This window comes from Littorina saxatilis, linkage group LG4 (assembly GCF_037325665.1).
Source record: "Littorina saxatilis isolate snail1 linkage group LG4, US_GU_Lsax_2.0, whole genome shotgun sequence".
Lineage (NCBI taxonomy): Eukaryota > Metazoa > Mollusca > Gastropoda > Littorinimorpha > Littorinidae > Littorina > Littorina saxatilis.
The window spans coordinates 60,054,185-60,069,745 of record NC_090248.1 but is presented as its reverse complement, the minus strand read 5'-3'; the positions used below and the strand labels follow the sequence as shown (position 1 = coordinate 60,069,745).

At 45.1% G+C, this 15,561-nt stretch overlaps 1 protein-coding gene across 2 annotated transcripts in view; it reads right to left on the bottom strand.

The window, feature by feature from the left end:
* LOC138965249 (ER degradation-enhancing alpha-mannosidase-like protein 1) overlaps positions 1–15,561 on the bottom strand; it is a 29,034-nt gene that overhangs the window by 6,264 nt on the left and 7,209 nt on the right. Inside the window, exons 6-12 of one of the 2 annotated variants that reach the window (XM_070337375.1) lie at positions 14,594–14,685; positions 12,990–13,072; positions 12,285–12,405; positions 11,548–11,792; positions 10,800–10,896; positions 814–993; positions 255–362 (exon numbers count right to left, since the gene is read on the bottom strand). In XM_070337375.1, the coding sequence (XP_070193476.1) occupies positions 255–362; positions 814–993; positions 10,800–10,896; positions 11,548–11,792; positions 12,285–12,405; positions 12,990–13,072; positions 14,594–14,685 (926 nt within the window). The remainder of the gene's footprint in view (positions 1–254; positions 363–813; positions 994–10,799; positions 10,897–11,547; positions 11,793–12,284; positions 12,406–12,989; positions 13,073–14,593; positions 14,686–15,561) is intronic. The other variant, XM_070337376.1, reaches the window with a different exon arrangement.

The window sequence follows — 15,561 nt, the reverse complement described above, 5'->3', positions numbered from 1 at the left end:
AAAACCGGAATTTCCGGCTTCAGATTTTTTCAAAAACTGGAAATCCGGCAAAAGCCGGAAGAGTAACACCCATGACATTTTCAGCAAAGCAAATGGTGTTTTAGTGTAACATTTTCTAAAATGTATTCCCACATCCGCATCTATGCCATCTTGAACGAGAATAGACATTTTTCATAAAGTTTCGTGAGAATGCCAGAACATAAAATGTCCATTAGAGAGTATCTGCAGGGCTATTTTTCAGTGTACAGTGGTACCTGTGATGTGTGGCCCCTCCGCTGTGTGGACACCTCCCATAAAAGGACACTTTCTGGCGTCCCTTTGTCTAGTATCTGTACCAAAATATACCTGTCATGACCGGCCACCTGCAATGTACGGAAACATTTCGCTGGTCCCAAGGGTGTCTTTTCATGGCAGGTACCATTGTAGAAGGCCTTTAAAATATGACCCATTTTGTGACTGTTACACAGAGCGGGAAGCAGAAATGAGCACTAGTGTTTATATTCAATCCCGGCATGGACAGAAAGATAAAAGAATGGCAAATCAAGTATTGTCAATCGTATTTAAAAGAATATTTCTCATGGAGGATGATTGACTTAGCCTTAAGCACACAAAAAAACAAATCGCCAAGAATCGAGTTACACCCAAATTCCACAACGACTTTGATATTCTTCATATTTACATTCTTCCCCGAAATCTGCGTATGGCTGCCTGAATAGCGGGATAAAAAAACGTAAGCACCCACTCGTGCAAAAACATGAGGAAAAGTGGGAGTGTCAGCCCAATAACGAAGAAGAAGAAGAAGAGAATATTTACATTGGAATTATTATGGCGAACGTCAATGACGGAAGCAGCTTTTTCCTCCTCGTCTAGTCCATCTTCCTCCTCTTCCCAGGGCTTGGAGCGCCAGCGCCGGTCGATGGGAAGAATGTGACCCTCCGTGGTGAACAGATAGCGGGATAGGGCCGTGTTCACGTGATTGTCTTTGTCAAACAGCTGAAAAGTACAAATATTCAATGACATCAAACAGACTGTACACAGGGCTGTGCTCACGTCATTGTCTTTGTCAAACAGCTGAAAAGTACAAACATTCAATGACATCATTCATACTGCACACACTACTGAAAAATAAAAAAATAGGGAAGGGGCATAATTCATGAGTATAAAGTACGCACAAAGACGGCGTAAAACTGACAAACCAAAAACCTTTAAATATTTCTCCTGAAGCTGAGAGTCTATAATCCTGGTCCTAAAATATTACGATATACTCCTAAAGAAAGTAACTGAATAAAGAGATTCACACTTTAGGCAAGAGCTACCCAACACTGCTGATGTCCAACACAAAGCAGTAACCAACAAACTTTGACAAGTAAGTAGCACACACCACATTCAAGTATTTAGCCGTCTAACAAGTAAAAACCACAACAATGAAGTACATATTCAACACCAACACATTAGCCACAGTGACCAAATGTAGCTCAAACACAACCCTGACAAATAAGGCAAAATCCATCAAACACTGATTAAGACGGCTTTACTTGTGGGTAACAGTGTATTTCGGGTACAAAAACTCTGCCTGAATCTTTTTGGGCAGGCGTTGGGGATGGGATTGGTGGAATGATCATAATACTTCTTGTTAATATTGACACACTCCTGACAGGTGATTCAAACATTTGCATATTTGAAAATAGTGCTATTTTTGTTGTTGTCCAAAGCTATATTGAGAAATCAAACCGCTTTGGGACACCTTAGTTCGATGTTTTTTTAATTTTTTTTAAATTTTTTTATATATTACTTGGGGCCCATCTACTTTTTGATATTTTGTTGTGTCTTTCGTTCTCGTTTTGTATTTGTTTTCGTTTTCGGTATTGACACAGATTGTGTTCTATAATTCAAACTAAGTTTTCCTTGTTGTTTTTCTCCTTTTTTTAAAATTTTTATTTTTTATTTTTTTTTTTTTTCTTCTCTTTTTTCAAAAATGTGTCGCATTGATCATATTCCGCCATGACATTTCAGGCATGTTTATGTGAGCACTTATCGTAAGTTTTAAACTTGTTGTGCTCCTTCTTAATGATGTTGTTATATTATCATGTGTCTGTTTACGAATAAAATACTTTTTAAAAACAAAAAAACAAAAAAACCTTCGTTTTGTTTCAAACAGACTTTATTTTAATGATACAATATTGATACAATGCACATTCTGGCAGTGAACTTAAAGGCACAGTAAGCCTCCCGTAAACCATCACAGAAACTGTCAGGCTTTTACACACAGTACATTTAACACCCTTTCATTTACACACTCACCGCTTTTGAACATCCTATGTGCCCTATGTAAAGAGCGAGCAATTTTCAAAGAATTTATTTTTGCGTGGTTAATCTTACCCCTGAGCCATCGTGAACCCGTGTGATCCAGTTTCCTTTTTTTCACAATGTAGTCGTCAGTTTGTAATTTCCAATGCGACTCGCTGTAAGCTTATCTGCAATAGCACGTTATTATGTACCTCTGAATCTAAACACACCAAACGGATGTGATTCACACGAACTCTAGCGATGGCTTTTGACTGTTCAGAGGAACTGGTGATAGGCATTACCGTCGTCTGCTACGAAAACCACGACCTTGCGTGACCCTGTTTCCGGGGTTTTCTTTTTTCAAACTTTCAAAACTCGAAAATTTTTAATTAAATTTTGATTTAATATAATATACTTACCCAATTCTTATGAATGCATTGACTTTAGTCCCACATGCTAGATGTCGAAAAACCTCTCAAATTACCTGCCCTTAGTAGGGTGGTAACCAAGCTAAAAGCGACGCCATAGCCGTTGCTATGGCCTGACCTTGCTCGGTTACCCATAACACCCTGCGCACCACGTGAGCGCCAGCATCCGTAATAATCATTCGAGACTATTAGTCAAACAAACCCCCAAGGACATAATCCAGCGGGGACGGATGGGAGGGTATTAACTATAAGAATTGGGTAAGTATATTATATTAAATCAAAATTTAATTAAAAATTTTCGATTTAATCACATATTCTTACTCCAATTCTTATGAATGCAGATTCCTCCTAAAGGTGGAGGGAACCTACTTATGTCCTTGTAAGAACCTGCCCTGCAGCAACTAAAACCAGCAATGAACTGGAGCCATCAAGCCGCGTGCAGGAGATATCCCGAAGATAGAAACCGATGAACACATCATCTGATCTCCAGTAAGCCGTTTGCAAAGCTTCGCCTAGGCGACCAGAACGCAACACGGCAATAAAAGAAGCACAAAATCTGTACCCGAGCTGTTGGCAAACCTCGCATAGGCGAGAGGAACACCACCAGCCAGAGAAGAACACCAGACTCCCGAACGCCTGAACAGGAAAAGAGGGAGGACTGAACGCCCCCCCCCCCCCTGTTCGGAACGCACCACTCATAGGACTGTCCTATGAATGTAGCAGAGCCCCTAGAGAGAGACAAATAAAAGACGTCTCTTTCGCTCCAATGTAAAGAAATAAGAACCTGAGCTAAAGCTCGTGGTTCCAAAAGACAGTAACGTCAAAAAAGGGATTAAAAAAGTCCAACCAGACAGTTAGAAAATCCGAATCTCCCGGAGCGATAATCCTCCCCAGAGGAGGGAATCAAACACCAGAGGATATTGACCAGGTTTCTGAAACCCCAAAACCTGGCCAAAAACCGTGAACAAACGGAACCAAAAGCCCTAAGGCTACATCCTCTGGCAAACCCTAAAAACGCATGCGCCTCACTGCTCTATAGGGCTGAGGCCCAGAGTAAGTAGAACAAAGTCCCACGCGCTAAACAAGGGGGAGCCTCTAAACCTCGTAAAACAAGGTCCCTTGATCATGCCGACAAGAGCGCCATGAGCAACAGAAGAGAGGCCTATTTGTTTCAAAACAGCTGAGATAGCCGAGAAGCCGGAACCTCAAAGAAGAGGCCCAGTTGCCCAAAGCCAAAAACTGACACAGAGGTGAAAAACCACCTGGCTTGAGAGAGGGGCGCTAAGGAGTTGCACCCCCGCTCTAAATCCCCAATTGGCCAAGGAGGCCAAAAAAGGAGCATACACAGATAAAGTGGAGGAAATATATGCTTCGTTCCCAAAGACCAGAGTCAGAACCCATGATCTAAAACACAAACAGCACGCCTCCAGACCCGTCAGCAGAAGGGCCAACCCCTGTGCAAGCCCTGAAAGGACCTGTTGAGCGAGTCGGCCAGATCGCAGAGCTGGCCGGGGAGAAATTCCCCTGAGAAAAATGATTTAGTGTGAAACCCAATCAGAATCCCCTATACTCTGTCTGACAGGGAGCGAGAACTTGCTCACCCCAGCTAGTTCACATAAGAAGCAACAGAAGAATTGCCCGAATGCAACAGGCCATGCCTGTAAATAGCAAAAAAGGAAAGGCTAGTAGACTAAGAGCCACTGCTCCTAACCTCAGGCAAAAGAGAAGCCCAAGGATTTGCGTCTACATCACAGCCTCAAGACTGCAATTGCCAGTGCAGGCCCCATCTAGACGAAAACGCATCCATAAAGCGGTCTAAGTCCAGGGGGAAACAGAGCTAGGGAAAAAAAGTCCCCTGAGCGATCCAAAAGGATTCCAGCCACCTTCCCGAGTGGAGGAACCCACTCTGGAGGAGGACCCTCATGTCCCAGACCTGAGAGGCCGAACCCCCCAAAAAACTTGAGGAAAGACTAGAGGGCCAGTATAGCTATCGATACCGTCCGACCGAAGATCGGGTCTAAAGACCCCGCAGAGGCCTGCTCTCGTGCCAGTCTGGCAGTGAAAAGAGCTTATAGCCTCCCTATTCTCTCTTGTGTGAAGAATAAACCTTCCAAGAGACAAAAGTCGAACAGCATGCCCAGGTAAAAAACCTGGGATAAGGACAGCTCGGAATTTAGCCTGGTTACTGAGAGCACCAGGCAAAAAGCCTGGTTCAACACCAAAAGAAAGTGCAGCTGACAAGCTGATTGACCTTGAAAAAGCTCAACCAGCCCCCGAGAAAGTCCAGAGACCAACACCCCCAGAAACCGAGCCCTTTCCTGTGAGCAGAAACACAGAAGGAAAGCTCATGTGAGAGCACCGAGGAAAATCTCAGCCAAAGCTGAAAGCTCTAGCCCATGCCGACCCACCTCCCGCAGAGAGGGAGGCGACACTGAACCAAAACACCCCTTTGCAACCGGGAGCGCGTAAATGCGCTGCCAGAGGTCCAAGAAGGAAGGGAAAGATTCCAGCTATTGAGTAGGTTTCAACAACCCCCGAAAAAGCCTGACCCTTGCTTCCTGCAACCAGCATGAAATCAAACCCCTTGTAAAGGAAGGAGATCACACCAAGCCAAAACAGTGTGGGCCTAAAACGTCACAGAGAAACCACTCCGCTCCGTGACGACCCTAGCCCAAGCTGCCAGCAGCCTGGCTAAAGCCTTATCCAAGGCATCCTCCCTAACCCAAAAGAGCGTTCCGGGAGGATAAAATTGCCTATAAGAAAGCACAGAAGAGAGTCTCAGCCAAAGCAAAAAACTCCAAACCATGCCATCCTATCTCCTCCAGAGAGGAGAGGGAGGAGTAATATCATGAAAACTCCATGTTCCCTGTGGTCTGTAAGAGAAGCCAGAAACTAACCCCTGGCCATAAAAAAGTCCGGATCAGACCCTGAGCCTGAAAAATTCCCTGCTATCTTCTTCCGCACTAAAAGTGAGGACGAAGCAGCCTGAAACCCCGAAGCCAGCAGTCCCCTGCGTAAAAAGCAGCGGGAAAGGTGTAGGCTGAAGACCACTATCCTAAGGTGCGGATCAAGCCAAAAAGTGTGGCATGTGGCAGGCAATCACCGCAGACTCAGCAAATGAAACAAATTGCGAGAAAGCCTGTGAAAACCCAAAGGCATCCCGGAAGAGGAAGGAAGAGAGACACCCCCAACCTATCCGGGCCAAAGTAAACTGCAACAGCAGCCGCTCTATGTATGGGAAGCCTACAATCAGTAGGCAACCCTATACACTCCCCCTCCTTAAACAAGAAGTCCGAACCTAACCACCAGTTGTGTAAAACACAAAAGGAGGGGAGGCAGGGGAGGTCGCGCACTAAATCTCCTGCCAATAACCCGCCAAGAGTGTGGATGAAAAGCGTGATCAGTCTCTGACTGCCAACCCAAAACCGCCCACCTGAACAAGAGGTGGGGGGAAGAGGGGTTGGTAACTGGCACAGATCTCTGCCAAGAAGAAGAGAGAGTGGAGAAGCAAGACAAAGCCGGGCCCGGCGCGTCTTACCCCACCCGCTGTGCGAGAGAAGCATCCCAGTGCTAAGAACCAGACTACCTGGTATGACCACAACCCCCCCCAAGTGGGGAGGGGGGCGGACCAGCACAGCCGTAACCCCAAGAGGGGGTAAGGACTGAAACAGAGAAACGGCCGTAAACGGCCGATCCTCGCTCGTCCACCTGCCGAAGTCAAGTAGCCCTATCACTCACCCACCCCTAGGAGGGGGGGGGGGGGGGTGACCTATGCTGGCTACGGACAATGACCACCGGCCAGGCGATACTAAAGCCGAGTCCCTGCAGATCATTGTGAACACAAAGAATGGGAGACTGGAGAGAAAGGGTACGTTCTGTCTCCGCCTGACCATGTAGCCAGCCGGCACAGCCCGTGCAGAGAACAAAACGGAGCAAAGCTCATTGTTCCCTGACCACTGTGCGAGACACCCTGCCGAGAACAAAAGAGAGTCAAGCTCATTGTTTCGCGACCGCTACCCGCGACAAGCGCGGGCAGGTAACACAGCCACCTGCCCCAAACGGAGCAGAGAAGGAGTATGTAAGGTAGCCTGGAAAGCCGTACATAGCACCCCCACTGTGTAGCAAGGCCTGAGCCAAGCCACCCCCAGATGAGGAGGGGGGTGGCTCGCCGCAGCAGTAAGAGCGACGGAGAGAGACGAACCGAAAAACGGCCGACCCCCCTCCGTCCACCTGCCGTAGTCCTATAGCCCACCGACCACACAACCCGATAGGGGAGGAGGACGACTGTCGGGCCAGGACAATAGAGGCACAGACTGTGAAAACAGTCCAACAGCGCCCACCCCGTCCGACCCAGAGGGAGGGACAGGGTGGAACGCTGCTCCAGCCCCCACCCGATCCTGCCCAGCGGGCGGGAAAGAGTGAGCCACTGACACCCCCCCACCCTGCCCCAAATGGAGCAGAGAAGGGGTATGTAACGTAGCCTGGAAAGCCGCCACCCCAACGCGCCCGGGGGGCGGGAAAGGGTGGGAAGCTAACACAGCCCCCTGCCCGCAAAGGGCAGAGTGGGACAAGCCCAGACTGTGACTTACCGAGCCCCCTCTCTCCCTCTCCCACCCGGGGAGAGAGCTGACTTCCCACCGCAGCAGTGCTAAAAGCAAGCCGAGCGGGAAGAGAAAAGAGAGGAAGCAGCAGCCCCCCCGCCCCCAATGGGACAGGGATGGCCAAGGCCAGGCTGCGACTTACCATGCCCCCCCTCTCCCTCTCCCACCAGGGGAGAGAGCTGACTTCCCACCGCAGCAGTGCTAAAAGCAAGCTGAGCGGGAAGAGAAAAGAGAGGAAGCATACCCCCTCTCCTTACGGAGAGAGTGCTCGCGAACAACCCAGCCTACCAGTGGCAGAAAGGACTGAACCGAGCTGGCCGTTTGCACCAGGCGACGGTGCGACGCAGGAGCGCCCCCCTATCCCCCCCCAATGGCGGGGGGCTGCGTAACACACTGTGAAGTACCGGCGGTAATCAGAGTGGTTAGACGCAGGCAGGGAGCAGGCCCCCCCTCCTAAAAGGAAGGGGTGCTCGAGAACAGCCCAGAGCCACCAGAGGCAAAAAACGGGCTGAACCGAACAGGCCATTGCACTAGGCCACAGTGCGAAGCTGACGAAACGGGAGGGCGGGAACCGCCGATCGCGCCTGAAACAGCCGAGAATATAGACACAAAACATCGTTAAGTCCCCCCAAAAGGAGGACATTGACTGATTCCTCTTACACAGAGAAAGGGGAAAGAATAGCCACACGGCTACTCCCCCCCCCCCCATCAGTCGCACCGACGACGATCCAACAAAAAGTCTATAAGGAGCCTAAAGGCTGATTAACCCCAACAGGGGAAGCGAGCTGTGAAAGAACTGAACCCACCCTCGGAGGGATAGGAACATAAAAAGAAGTGCTGTTTGACGGATCTACGACCCGCATAATAGGCAAATCAAAGTTCTTAGGCTACTCTTAGGAATAGTTACTAAACCAGGCTAAGAGCTTTGCCACCTTCCAGTCTCGCGCCGAGTTTAGCTTTGTTGTCGGCCATTTTAAGACCGGCGAAAAACAGTCACCCAGAGCAAAAAGCTTCTGCGTGCATGTTCAACACAAAGCTAACACCATTTAACCAAACATAAACAGGAAAGATCTCACCAAAAGGTAGACGGACAGGTAGACCCACAGGAAACCGGCTAGTCTCACGGACAAGCAGGCATGTGAAGGCCAAAAGTGAGAGCGAAATTCGGACACGTCCACCGTGTGTTGTCGAAAGTCGAGAATGATTATTACGGATGCTGGCGCTCACGTGGTGCGCAGGGTGTTATGGGTAACCGAGCAAGGTCAGGCCATAGCAACGGCTATGGCGTCGCTTTTAGCTTGGTTACCACCCTACTAAGGGCAGGTAATTTGAGAGGTTTTTCGACATCTAGCATGTGGGACTAAAGTCAATGCATTCATAAGAATTGGAGTAAGAATATGTGATTAAATTCGAATTGTACTGATCTTGTATTGATGAAAAAAGAATTCTTTTATGATTTAAGAATGTTTGTGTAACAAGCTGTCAATTTGTTATCTAGATTTTAAAAGTTAGGTCTAGCGCCAAAACGCACCGTCCGATTTTGTTATCAGACAATCCGCAAAATTAATTCTTTGAAAATTGCTCGCTCTTTACATAGGGCACCTAGGATGTTCAAAAGCGGTGAGTGTGTAAATGAAAGACCGTGTTTGTACTGTGTGTAAAAGCCTGACAGTATCTGTGATGGTTTACGGGAGGCGTACTGTGCCTTTAATTTTCTACTGCTAATATGTTGAAGTCACCCAGACAAACTTTGTTCACAACATTTTTTGTCACCTCCTGGATGACATGCAAAAGTGCCAGAATATTTGCGTCATGCCATTATATTCACAGTATGACGTCTTTTGTAACTAAGTTTAGCTTCAGAGATTTCCCTTTAAAAGAGGGCGAAAAAGATACGTCTTTATATTACTCCATATCATTTGTCTTTAACCCTGATAGACATTAAATCACAATAATTAGATACAGATTGTTTTCAGCATGACATACAAGCCACAGTGACAATATTATGTTGAATGTTTTGTTTTTTGACTGGGCACACTGACCAGATAGAGGTATTTACAGGTAAGTGACACTGACCAGATAGAGGTATTTACAGGTAAGCGACACTGACCAGATAGAGGTATTTACAGGTAAGTGACACTGACCAGATAGAGGTATTTACAGGTAAGTGACACTGACCAGATAGAGGTATTTACAGGTGACACTGCATGACCAGATAGAGGTATTTACAGGTAAGTGACACTGACCAGATAAAGGTATTTACAGGTAAGCGACACTGACCAGATAGAGGTATTTACAGGTAAGTGACACTGACCAGATAGAGGTATTTACAGGTAAGTGACACTGACCAGATAGAGGTATTTACAGGTGACACTGCATGACCAGATAGAGGTATTTACAGGTAAGTGACACTGACCAGATAAAGGTATTTACAGGCAAGTGACACTGACCAGATAGAGGTATTTACAGGTAAGTGACACTGACCAGATAGAGGTATTTACAGGTAAGCGACACTGACCAGATAGAGGTATTTACAGGTAAGTGACACTGACCAGATAGAGGTATTTACAGGTAAGCGACACTGACCAGGTAGAGGTATTTACAGGTAAGCGACACTGACCAGATAAAGGTATTTACAGGCAAGTGACACTGACCAGATAGAGGTATTTACAGGGAAGTGACACTGACCAAATAAAGGTATTTACAGGTAAGTGACACTGTGGTCTGGGTGGCCGAGTGGTAAATGCACTTGCCTCGGAAGCGAGAGGTTGCGAGTTCGACCCTGGGTCAGGGCGTTAGCAATTTTCTCCCCCCTTTCCTAACCTAGGTGGTGGGTTCAAGTGCTAGTCTTTCGGATGAGACGAAAAACCGAGGTCCCTTCGTGTACACTACAATGGGGTGTGCACGTTACAGATCCCATGATTGACAAAAGGGTCTTTCCTGGCAAAATTGTATAGGCATAGATAAAAATGTCCACCAAATACCCGTGTGACTTGGAATAAAGGCCGTGAAAGGTGAATGCTCGCCCTAATAGGCTTGAGGTTTGCTGGCCGATGTGAATGCGTGATATATTGTGTAACAAATTCCATCTCATTTGGCAGAAATTAATATGTAAAGCGCTTAGAGAACGTCAAGCGCTATATAAATCTCCCCATACAATATAAATCTCCCCATACAATACAATACCAGATAGAGGTATTTACAGGTAAGTGACACTGACCAGATAGAGGTATTTACAGGTAAGCGACACTGACCAGATAGAGGTATTTACAGGTAAGCGACACTAGAGGTATTTACAGGTAAGCGACACTGACCAGATAGAGGTATTTACAGGTAAGTGACACTGACCAGATAGAGGTATTTACAGGTAAGTGACACTGACCAGATAGAGGTATTTACAGGTAAGCGACACTAACCAGATAGAGGTATTTACAGGTAAGTGACACTGACCAGATAGAGGTATTTACAGGTAAGCGACACTGACCAGATAGAGGTATTTACAGGTCTCACTGAGGAAGAAGCTTTCCATTCTGTCTTCCAGCTCTTTGGTCTCGACATCATGCACTGTCCCGTAGCCACACCTGTACAGCAAGAGAGAACAATTGCACAATGTAAGTACAGGCAAGCCTCTCTTCTTTTCTTCTTATTCTTCTGCGTTCATGGGCTGACACTACCACGTACACTTGTGTTTGTTAAAGGAGTGGGTTTTTACGTATATGACAGATTTTACCCTGCCATTTAGGCAGCCATGATCTGATGTCAGAGATGCATGCTTGGTATTTTTTTGTTTCTATGACCCAAGTTACTCTAATATGGATTTCAGAACTTTTTCGTGCACACCACTAGGCCTCTGTGCCCATCAAACCTCTAACACTCCCTCCAGGCTAAGACCTGATTATCTCAGATTTCCTCATTCATGTTGTCAATAAGTTTACCGCAATTATAAGACTCCCTCTGTTTCAAAGCCTAATTGTTTTTATATTTCTGAAGGTATTACAGCACAGGAACCACTGTATACAAAATCATAAAAATAAACAACACTATTTGTTTAGCAATTGTACTCATAGTCATATGTATATATCCTTATGTACAATTCTGAATCTTGTCCTGCACACATGAAAAATGCAGCTACCCGTGTAGCCCAAACAACAACAACAAACAATTAACAACCTATAGCTACAAAAGCTAAGATCTATGACAAACACAAACACATGAGAGCCGCCAAGCCTTACTTTGCTTTGGTATGCGTAGAAAGACTTGTGAGTATTTCCCGACCGACGTGCAGGTAAAAGGGGTTGCGAGTAGCTCTGTAGAGGAAGTACGTCGACTCGACCAACTCTGGTCGCAGCGGGTAAAAGGAAACGTCGGGAGCTTTCAGCTGCCAGTTGTACCGCTCGGGCAGTGCGTCATACTTTCTCCAGATGGAGTAATAGAAAGCGTGCGAACAGATGGCTTCCTCCATGTCACCAGCCAGCACCTGAAAAGGGGAAAATGATGGGGGGTTTTCACGCATAACATATTGAGAGGGATGTAACCAAGAACAACATTAGATCTATGTGTGAATGGAAGCGATAATAGTTTTTTTTTCTTTGGAAATATTTTCAAATGATCAATCAAAACCAGAAAGTGCAGCTAAATGCAAACATGACTCACTCCAGTAAGCTTACTTGTTGTTCAAAAACTCAGAAGAAACGGGTTATTTGTCAGCCCATTTGTGTTCAGTCAAATTTACAAACATTTTTCTCTGGCACCCTGAAGCTAACACAATACAACGACACATTATTATAGATTATTGTTATACATTGGCACTATTTCCCTGCAATTTTACAACAACTTTCTTGTGAGCTGAGTCATATACTAGTGCTATACCACTTGCATCAAAAAATTAGCACGGTCAAATTCCAGATCTACAAAAAATGCTACAAAGCCTGTGGACATGAAAGATGAAAGACATTGTGGTCAATTTTACCTGCACGCCTGACCAAGCAGCCTGCAAGGCGTCTATCCAGGTGTTAAAAATCTCCCCTGTCATCATGTTGACGTTCACATAAATCGGAGAGTTGCCTTCCCCAAAGTTACACCGCTCTCGTCTGCAAAAAACGGAGGCCATATATAACCCTATCATATTACTGAATGTGATTCAATGTCTTTTTTTTTCTTTTTTTACACCCCCGGTATAGAGGTGTGTATAGGTTTCTCTGGATGTGTTTGTTTGTTTGTTTGTGTGTTTGTGTTCGCATATAGATCTCAAGAATGAACGGACCGATCGTCACCAAACTTGGTGAACAGGTTCTATACATTCCTGAGACGGTCCTTACAAAAATTGGGACCAGTCAAACACACGGTTAGGGAGTTATTGCTGGATTAAGATTAAGACTGACATATTAATGGTCAAAGGGAAATAACCTTCTCAGTTGGTGGCAGTGAGAATGGTTATTTCCCTTTGACCAACGGGGGTGTTTTTCCTATCGGAGGAATTTCTTGTTTCTTGTAGCCAAGACATTTGGACGCATACATAATCTAAATCCAGATCAAAATGACATTTTTTCTCTCTTATATTTCTCTTTGTTTTAAGTTGCCTGGCATTGTTACTTTACACTGACACATCGCTGGAAAGGTCTTACATCACATTACTTGACGTCTACAAATTAAGATGCTGAAATGTCATTCTCACCCTTTGCGCATATGAAATTTTATTGTTTCATATGATTCGTTGAACATCTGCAAGTACCTCTCATCACCAAATAAAATGTAGGCCTGGAAAAAAGAACAACAGATAAAAAACACAGCTCTTCAAAATTTGTATTCTTAATACAAACCAAGTCAGCGTGTATATTAAATGATAACTTGAGGTTTTGTTTGAAGGCCATTAAAACCATGGGAATGTGTAAAGATGCAAAGACCTCACAAACAAACACTTTTCATGCATTCTGATAAGATGTAATAGGGGGTTCGGGGTACTTAAAACTTACATTCAATACTAACATTTTAAGTTTGCAGATGAAATGTGCTTGTAGAACATTTAATGCCTTATGTATCGATTGAACATTGGATTTCCCTTCTTTGAGCCATGTGACGTCAGAGGCCGACAGACATTCATATTTAGGCAGCCAGCCGAGACTACAAAATAGTGCATGTTTGTGTGTGTTCATTGATAAAAACTAAAAGGAATTTTAACTATAATCGATCGATACATAAATGTTATCTGTATTTTGTAGTAAAATATAACATTTTACTCTGATCTCGACAGTCATTGTTCACCTTAGCGCGGTCTGGGAGGAACACAGGCTGTCTCGATCTGTGTAAAATGTCATATTTTGGTCAAAAATACAAATAACGTATATTCATTGTCCTAGGCACCTGCAGGGCTGAGGGGCACGACAAAGTTGCCAGCCAAACGGGAGCCACCCGCAGTGTTGGATTGGTTGAAACTGAGATGTGTTGTGATTTCAACAAAACAGAACCTGCAGTTTGTTCTCTCTCGTTTGGGCGGCACCCACTTTTGGTTCGTGCCCCTCAGCCCTGGAGACTGGTGACAGTGGTGTCACATAACTCTTCCTTAGGCCCCCCCAAAAAAGTTGTATGTTTCTGGTAACATGGCTACACAAAATAGGGTAGGTATGTAGGGATTTTTTGTTTTTTGTTTTTGGTCAGGGTAGAAAATAACTATACAGTGACGCAAAGAGACTGGACTAACTATACAAAGAGAAAGACAACACATTACAAAACAAATAAGACAAAAGGGATGCGGGGTTATCCCCCTTGTGTCGTCTGCCATCTGTTACTTTCGTTTTGACGCTCTTTTTTGCTTTTTTTTTTACAAATGCAATAAAAAAAGTCTAGGGTCGGCGGGAAAAAAATAGGTAGGGTCGGGTGACCAGAAACATACAACTTTTTTTTTTGGCCTTAGGACTGTCTTGTGTTCTGAGGGCTTCAGTCCCCTGGTTATCTGATAGAATGATATCTACTGTTTCCAGTTTGCTCCTTGTGATGATTATGTGACTATCTAAACAATACTGGCTGAGTCAATAAGGCCCAACACAGTCCTTTCATCAACCGTAAAGCTCTGACAATATGTGTGAGTGGCAAAGAAGTTCAGTTTGAAGAGCCAACATAGTTTTTTAGTTTTTTATTTGCTGTGTGTGTGTTTAGTGTGTGTATTTGTGTGTGTGTGTGCCTGTGTATGTGTGTGTTTGGGGGTGGGTTCAGGATGTCGAGGGCGAGTGGAAGTCAAGGCTGAAGCCTGAAAAGTACTAATGATGCATCAGTAAGACTTACCTTGAAGAGATACTCGTAGAAGGAATCCAGTCCTGCCCCCAGACCACTCAGCTTGCCCACCCACTCTCCCGTCTGTATGTTGATCACATTGCCTGCACAAACAACATAACAATGCCTTATAGTTCTGCTTCTTTTTCTTCTGCGTTCATGGGTTGCAACTTCCACGTTCACTCATGTTTTGCACGAGTGGGCTTTTACGTGCATTGCATTTACTTCCTCGCCATTTAGGCAGTCATAACCCATCCATGAGTACTTGGCCCTGTGCTTGCCTGTACACATAAAGGGAGATAAGGCACTAGCAGGTTTGAACATTAATTTGACATAGGAGATTGGAACAATCTTCATCAGTATGTCAAACCCTGAACCTTCAACATGAAAGGCTGATGTATTAACCCTTTTTCCACCTGTCCTCATATGTGACCCTCCACCACAGATGAGTCGCATGTCACCTTTGCATGATTTTTATATTTTTACATTTTCTTAACTAAAAAGAGATTTTGAAACTCTATCCAGTGGTGAAAACCGTTTTAGAAAAGTGCGAACACTTTTCGAGTTACAAGCCTGTGACTAAGGTGATGCTCACACTGATACCTTACACCCCCCGGACATACATAAGGCCTAGCGCAGAACTCTGCGAGGTGACATCCAACTCATTCCGTGGTGGAGGGTCACATATGCATGGGTGTTACTGGGAAAAATCAAAAAACCTGAAAGGCAGGGGTCCAAAATGCTCAAGTTTGAAAGAAAGTTTCTGGACACCGACGAAACCAAATCATAATAAGCAAGATGGCGGCAAATCCAAGGGAGCAAACCGAGAAAGCACGCGAACCGGTGTCAAAAGTCGGATCGGAACCGCTGCTCGTTATTTCAACTTAGCGAAATGAAGCTTTTTTTTTTTTTTTTTTTTTAAACCCGGAAAACCGGAATTTCCGGCTTCAGATTTTTTCAAAAACCGGAAATCCGGCAAA